The sequence below is a fragment of the Opisthorchis viverrini genome (genome assembly GCF_000715545.1).
Source record: "Opisthorchis viverrini unplaced genomic scaffold opera_v5_73, whole genome shotgun sequence".
Classification (NCBI taxonomy): domain Eukaryota; kingdom Metazoa; phylum Platyhelminthes; class Trematoda; order Opisthorchiida; family Opisthorchiidae; genus Opisthorchis; species Opisthorchis viverrini.
In genome coordinates this window covers 1,275,055-1,283,410 of record NW_008751729.1, presented here as the reverse complement: position 1 = coordinate 1,283,410, position 8,356 = coordinate 1,275,055, and the positions used below count along the sequence as shown (strand labels likewise).

Here is an 8,356-nt window from a genome sequence, read left to right as displayed (position 1 = left end):
CGAGGGGACCTAATTCTTACTTACGCCCTGTTTGAACAAAGCTTGGCAAACAGGTTTTTTACCGTTGACCCAGCAAACACCCGGCGGGGACATAGTAAGAAAAGTTTCAAGCTCAGGGCATAAAAATTCATTAGACAAAACCTTTTTCATTTCTGGTAGTAGCTGCGTGGAATGACCTTCCCCCGACGGTTGTACACGCTCCTTCTCGAACCCAATTTAAAGCACTGTTAGACATTTATTTATGCGAATCCTCGCGCTGGCAAGCATACTGCCCCGCGCTGAGAACATAAAGAGCAGTGCTACACCCTTTTTTCACTTGTGCCTTTCAGGTGAACGACAGCCACTGACCGACAAGAACAAAACCGACCCGGGAAACTTGGGCAAAAGCCTCGATCCTCTGTATCAATCCGTGAATCCGTGAATGGTCCGTCTCCGGACTGTGCCATTGAAACGGTACTAGAGGATTGACCATTTCACGCCACGCTACCAAGGTTTCGGCCCGTCGTCCCCGATACACAATTACCAAACCTCCATGTCAGTAAGAATCCCGTGCATATTGCCAAAGTCAACTGCGCGGAAATAGGTTTCATTAAATTTGTTTTAACCCATCAAAGCACCCCAGACGACCTCGGGGCTCGCGACTTGGATATATCTGCGGGCCTGCTTTTGGCTTTGCACGCATTCTCGATCTTTGGTCATTTGCCAATCTATGACGCTGGTAACCGGCTTGTTCCCGTGGTTGTTGTTCAGGTTTAGGACTGTGTAAAACTGATGGATATTGCACCTACATTACGCACCAGCAAGCCCGAGACTACCAAATGCTTTACAACTGTGTACGCAACACCTGATAATGACGGATCATCAGTCCCTCACAAAGTGAAAACGACGACGTCTGATGCATCCACAACGACAAAGGTAGCTTGAGTTTTTCGTCAGCCTAACGCATATCGTAGGAATCCTTCGGGAAGTCAGTTTGTTGTGCAACGATGCAGCTGTGGTGGCACTCGAAATTCGCATTATGCGAAAAGTTAATACACACTCACCACTGGAAAGTACTTGGCAGTTTCTTGTTCCTTGGATTGTTTTGCCTTGGACTCAAGTTGGTTACAGTGGACACGAACTTCGACCAGCTATGGGTTGAGGGTGAGTTCTTAATTTTCAATGCCCTGAGTGAATTTCGGTAATTTTTAATTATAATATCATCATGGTCATCGTCAGCGGCAGAAACACCAGTGTTGATGATGATGCTTAGAGGTTTATTTAATTACATATTGATGCTACTGCTATTTCCAAATAGGTGGCAAATCGCCGTACTCGGCCGGTAAAACCAGTCATCTCCAAACGTATGCTATCGGATCAGTAAAAGAACAGACTCCTAGGTATTATCCCGAAGTGGAATTGGGCCTTAATATGCTAATATCCACCCCCGTCTACAATATCGATTTTGTACTGTGAGGTTTTCATAGTATCAAATGTGCCTCATACCGTCCCTAGCGGTTCACGGCAGTGACCAGGCTGGAAGTAAATATCGCAAAAACGAGGACAGCTTCAAACGGTACAGCAGACGTGAGCACCACTCGTGCATGAGACTGCTGTCAGAACTCGAAACAGCCCTTCAACCGAGGCAGTTATTCTGAGTAAACAGGACGTCCTTAATTCTAATCAAGGATAAAGACCGGTATTACATTAAAGGCGTTCCCGGAATATACTATATGCTTGATTTATATAGGGAACACTTAGTGCCACAGAACTGACATCAGTCTTTCAACTATGGTTCGGGGTCATCAAGTGGCTGTTTTTCCTGTCCTAGTACACCAATCTGACACCTAGCGCGCACGGGTCAAGGATTTGAACGCCTTGAACTTCCTTACGATTGATGCTTGACGAGGCGGGGGTCGATCGCCACTTGGTGTTCCTTCTGGTGATCCTGCCAGCGTGGATTCCTACCGTGCACTTGTACAACGCCGCTTTTCACTGCGTTTTTCACTACGTAAAACGCATACATCTCGCTTAGTCTTTGGGAAGCTAGTGGACTTAGAAATCAAACGAAACTATCGAACGGCTGCCGGACGGTCCGATGTCGGATATAAACAACCACTGTGATCAGGTATCCAAAGCGCTACCCAGAACCGTTTGCAGTACAACCCACCTAACCTCATCCGAACATTGGATCACCGATAGGACCATGTCTTGAGGCTCGGCGACAGATTCCGCATGATCGCAACCCCGATTCTACCCGACGCAAGTGAAACTGAGTGCCCGTGCAGACCGAGAGTTGGCTCAGTGGTTAGAGCGCGAACCGGAAGATCTGTGGTTCGAACCCGGCTTTTGCCTCTCGACATCTCCTGTCTAAGCTTGGGCAATCTGGCAGTATCCTAGCCCTCGTGCTTCTTTCGGGTGACATGGCAGTTAGGCACCGAAGGGGTGCCACAGCTGAACGCCAACCGAGATGCTTGTTGGTCCCCAAAAAGACGAAGAAACGGAAGATGTGAAAAATGATGGAAATGTCCGCACGCTGTTGCAATTGGTTCGCCCAACTGGTCCCCGTTGCCTCTTGCGGACGAAGTGATCAGGGACCAAAATGGCTTCCTGATATCTAGCAAAGAATGACGTTTGGAACGCTGGGCATAGTACTTCGAACAGTAATTCAGCTGTCCACCTGCTACCTCCAATCCGGAATCCTGGGCTTCAACTGAAAGGTGGACTGTGAATAGCAAGTGAAAGTGCCCGTGCAGACCGAGAGTTGGCTCAGTGGTTAGAGCGCGAACCGGAAGATCTGTGGTTCGAACCCGGCTTTTGCCTCTCGACATCTCCTGTCTAAGCTTGGGCAATCTGGCAGTATCCTAGCCCTCGTGCTTCTTTCGGGTGACATGGCAGTTAGGCACCGAAGGGGTGCCACAGCTGAACGCCAACCGAGATGCTTGTTGGTCCCCAAAAAGACGAAGAAACGGAAGATGTGAAAAATGATGGAAATGTCCGCACGCTGTTGCAATTGGTTCGCCCAACTGGTCCCCGTTGCCTCTTGCGGACGAAGTGATCAGGGACCAAAATGGCTTCCTGATATCTAGCAAAGAATGACGTTTGGAACGCTGGGCATAGTACTTCGAACAGTAATTCAGCTGTCCACCTGCTACCTCCAATCCGGAATCCTGGGCTTCAACTGAAAGGTGGACTGTGAATATGTAGTCGCCTTTAACCCCAGAAGTGTCCGAGTGTACATCTCCACCCAAGGGTCACCGTGCTGCCGGTCCTAATGACCTCCCGCCTGCTGTATCCATGGCTGGCAGTGGGTTTCTCAGCTAGTGTCCGTCTAGCCCATTTTGGTCTATCTGGGAGAAAGTGACCGTCCCAGAAAACTGGGGTGAATCATCAATAGTTTCCATTTTCAAAAAGGGTACCCACAGTGAATGTAATAACCACAGGCGTCTGACGAGGTTTCCGGTGTCATTGATCCTTCGTCGTCTTACGGTGGTACGCTAGACCTTGATTCTTGAGAATCAAGCGGGATTTTGACAGGGTAGGTGCTGAGTTGACCACATTTCTACACTCCGTGAGGTGTTTGAGCAACGCCACATGTATAGACATCCTTGATTTTAAGGGTACGTTCGATTGTCTTGGTCGATCAATGCTGTTAACTACGTTTGCTCAACAGGGTGTGTTCCGGATGTTTTTAAACGTAATCCGCTCCATATATTCACATTCTTCTGGGCGTGTGAGAGTGTATAGTGAGCCCTCCAAAAGCTTCCCTACAAAAAGTAGTGTAGTAGTGGGATGTTTACTCGCCATTCTTGTCCATATTGGTCATTGGTGAAGTAATGAGATGAACGCTGGAAGGTCTTCAAAATTCCAGTGTTCCAATTGTTGCTGTCGATAACCATGTTGATCTGGAGTATGCAGGCGACATTGCCCTCATCTTTGAAGACCAGGTGAAACACAAGCCGTGTTGAATAGATTGACCACCGTCATACCATCATTCGTCATGTGCCTAGCACCTTAAAAGATCGTTCAGCTGTAGCATCTTTCGGTACCTAGCTGCAATGCCACTAGAAGGAAGTACTAGGGCTGGGATACTGCCAGGTTGCCCAAGCCTAGACAGGGGAAGCCGAGAGGCAGAGGTCGAGTTCAAACCACGAACCTTCCTATCAGTAACGTCGCACTCTAATCACTGAGAAATCTTGCACCCGCGAAGTCATGCTTCAGCACATACAATCTCTGAACGTACCCATTACAATTCAAGGAGAATCACTGCTAGTTGTGGAGAGTTTTACATACCTCGGCAGTTGTATCAGCTATGATGGAAATGTCTGATGAAGTCAGTGCGAGAATCCAAAGGCCAGAATCACGTTTGCGTCACTGGCTTATCACCGGGTCTTAAGGATCGTGTGACACGTTTGCGTCACTGGCGTCAAAGAGGCTTATCACCGGGTCTTAAGGATCGTGTGTACCAGACTACGGCAACGGTATTGTTGCATGGCTTCGAGACGTAACTTCTGCGGACAGATGATGTGAGGCGTCCTCAGGTTTTTGACCACCGATGCCTCTAAAGCGTTGCTAGTTTTGGATGGCGTCAAGGGATTAGTAACGAGTTGGTTAGAAAACGAGTATTTGGTTGTGAAGCAGGTGCTTTAATCGCGGACAACATCCAGGTCCATCGAATACGATGGCTCGGCCGTGTTCTATGCATGCCGAAACACCATCTACCGAGACGAGTGTTGTTTTTCGTTCCTACTTCAGAATGGTGCAAACTGCGAAGTGGAAAATGTATGATGCAATGGTGTGAAAGAGATCGCGAAGAGTTTGGGTGTCGTTGGTGTCGTACGCCTTCCAGGATGGAGTCCCGTGACCCCTCCTGTGCTTGGCTGGAGGCATTGCAAGAAATGTCAGTTGACTCATGTCATTGGTGTTCGTGCTGTCGGTTTCCAGTTTGTCCGGTTGGATGCTTGGAGGGTTAGCACCTCAAGATGCCTACCATAAACCAGCACTAGGTCCCCTCCCTCACCCACTCTTTTTCTTTTCCTTTTACTCTAAGGCTCTAAATAAAATTAGATGAACTTTATGGTTGTACGGCAGTGAAGCATCACTGTCAACACTGATGTTGCTGTCTCTGATGGTGGTGATGATAGTTGACAATAATCGTCAGAAATAGTGTCGCGGTCGGCTGTTAAGCTTTGACGTCCATTAGCGCTCCTTCCGACCATTACTTATTCTTAGCGGTGGTTTATCACATACCAGGAGAATAAAACGTTAACGGAAGTTTTCCCCAGTGCCCTGCACAGGTTGGCGCTGTCATTCTGGAGGCCAGCCGAACATATTGCTCACTTACGTTGCATCTGACGGACTATGGCTCCGAGCAGTCCATTTGTCGCTTAAACCAACATTAATTCGAGCTATCCGTGGGTTTGGCCACCGGTCGCAGCACTGTAATTTGCGATATTCACGGAGCCGGCTTATCTTGGTATGATCAGCCACAATGAAGCACAATGAAGTATAATAGTCCCCCTGAACACCAATTTAATTTGCAGATGAGCATATAATCCCGTTTACTTACAGAGCAAATTCCTCACACTAGAACGATTTTCTGCGGTTCAGACTCATCCATTGAATCACATTTAGAGAGAAGGTTAGACTAAAACTCGAACACCCTCGATCACTAGACACCGCCAAAGTTTCTGATCAACATAATCAAGGACAGTTTTAATTTCAAGAAAAAACTACCAATGTAAAAAGTGGCGCTGTTCAGGAACTTGTCTCAGGTAAAATGTCTTTGCCTCCTTGACGGAGCGGAACCCAGCGTGGTTCTCATGGACCCGTCTCCTCAAATGATGGACCAACTTGTGAGAAATATTGTCAGAGATCACCTTACATGCCTCCGCTCACAGACATCGAGTACGCAGACGACATAGCTCTTCTAGGATTGAAGACGAATGGTGGTCAAGTCGCTCCATCCTATTGATACTCTTTCGTTCCAAATCTTTTACACCAGGGTCGTCAGGTTGTTCACTGGATCTGGATAACTTTTTGTGGAGTGTGGAGTGCATACCTTCCGGGTTGGGTGCCTTGTCGCGTTGGAGGACTGATGTGTTAGGCTGAAGCCGAGATAGCTCAATGGTTAAGACGTGAACTTACTGATCAGAAGGCCCGTGGTTCAGATTCAACTTCTGCATCTCGGTTGCTCGGGTAACTTCGTAATATCTGAGCCTTCGTGTTTCTTTCAGGTAGCTTTGCGAGTGTTACAGTCTGAATAAGTATCTGGAGGTGTGGGCACCTCGGAATGATTGCGAAAGGCTAACACTAATTCCCTTACCTGTTCACTTTTATTATTTTCTTCAAAATTAGGCTTTCAAAGAAATCACAGTTATGCGGCAACGAAGCATCAGTGTTGAACCCTGGTGTTATGCTGTCGACGAGGATGATGGTAAAACTGAACGGTCGACTTCATTATTATTTCTCTTGTTGACGGATAGCAGACATACTGGATTCTTGCAGAGGTTGTGATGAAGGACGCCAGCTGAAATGTTCTTCGAAGTGTTTAGCATATCGCTCTAGACAATGATTTTGCGGGTGAATAGCCGTTCTATCTTCTCCACATGTTTTGCTGACACGTCTTCTGACCGGTTGATCGCGTCCGCGGATGTAGGTAACTGGTAGCCACATGGTCCAACTGAATCCATGAGCCTCTTGTGGTGGTGGCCCCGATGTGAACGTTTTTGCTGGAATTAGGTACCGGCCATGACCAAACTATGATCAACACACAGCTGAAGAGGTCGCTCCCCATCCGTATGCTGAGGATAGATTCCAAATGCACCACTTAATTGTTCTATTGGACTTAGTTGTCCAAATCGGACATTCATATCATCCGTTCTTGCTGACCGATGAAAGCCGTCCTTCTCAGACTCATAACTGCAGTCCCTCGGGACGTATGCTTATATGACAAGTAAACACCGCCTACCGCATCGATCTGCATTGATCTTAATTGAACCAGATAACCGCACAGCGTAAAGTCGACTGTTTACTGAGACTCAGGAAAGCGCTTTCAGCCCTAGAGGGGAGTGCAATTCCCACACCTTAGATAGCACTAGCCATTGCTTCAGGATCATCATATGCCCGAAGAGTGAAATGTGGAACATGTGAGCTCTTTCTAAGTGGCTTGGATCGTGTATGCGTGTTTCAGCGGCACATACGTCAACAGATAGGGAAAGCAAGGTTTCAGCAAGAGATGTCTGTTGCCCAACTTGATAGACTGCGGACTTTAAAGGCTTTAACGTTAATCATATTTTTTGAGGTAATTAAGGGATTATTTTGGTTTATTTTTCGGGACGATGGTCTATGTACGTAACAGTGTTGAGGATACGAAAAGATGGGTGGACCGCTCTATATCATTCGATGAGTGGAGACGGGGTTTGGGAGAGGACCGGTGGGCGAATGATAAATCCCGGTTGCTCAAGCTGAAGAAGGGAGTTTGGTTGAGGTAATCCACCTTGAATCTTTGACCCAAAAGTCCGACCCACACAGTAGTGGGAGGATGTAGGGTTCTCTTCAGGAGCCCACATTCCAACCTCGGGGGTAGTTGTTAGGGTTCTCTTGAGGGATGCTTGCTGGAGCTAATGAGTAAAGTCTGAACCGCTTGGCTTCAGGGGCTGGCCTGACCTGAGGGCGCAGAGGGCCATAATTGGCCTACTTCTAATACGACAGCACACATAACATGCATCTGGGCAGCACCAAACTCTTTGGTTTTAGGAGTATTCTAACCGTAATGGATAATGCCCCGGCGGTCACAGTTCGCCGTTAGGTGATCGAAGTGGGCGTCTTCTAGGGCCAACATTTTGTAACCCGGTCCTTCCTGGGAAGAAGGCAGCAGCTACTTCCATAAATATGGACATGCTGGTCGGCTGAAGGAAACGCCCTACCACCCTCACACTCCTACCTCAGAGGATGATACGAGTTTACCTCCAGACCTCGTAATACAATTTATCGCAATACGGGAACTCGTTCTTCGCTCGGGTGCTCCCCACTGTTCTTGCCATGGTTGGGCCCTAAGGAACCGAGTTCCAACCATTATAACTCACAGGATCATTGCAGCACTAAAGTCCGGCCATTACGTTAAGATGACAATTCAAGTCGGGATGTCAAGAATGGCTCATGAAAACCAAACTGCCACGAACTCCTACCCATGACAGTCGCGTTAGTAGACGATTCTGGATTAAAGGGACAGAATTGTGTGTACAGCGGTATTCGTCAAACCGCTTAGTTCTTCCATGATCATGGAAGTGGCGATGCTGACTCCTGTTGAGGAAGAGGATAGAACTCATCATCATTGATAGCAGCACACTGGTATTAAATGCATTCAGCTGGTTCC

At 47.6% G+C, this 8,356-nt stretch overlaps 1 protein-coding gene across 1 annotated transcript in view; it reads left to right on the top strand.

Moving 5' to 3' along the window:
• Positions 1-241: 241 nt before the first annotated feature.
• The window catches only part of T265_04436 (hypothetical protein), a gene marked incomplete at both ends in the record, with an annotated part of 55,516 nt that continues 47,401 nt past the window's right edge, over positions 242-8,356 (top strand). Inside the window, 2 exons of the mRNA XM_009169181.1 lie at positions 242-417; positions 492-718. Coding sequence (XP_009167445.1) covers positions 242-417; positions 492-718 — 403 coding nt within the window. The remainder of the gene's footprint in view (positions 418-491; positions 719-8,356) is intronic.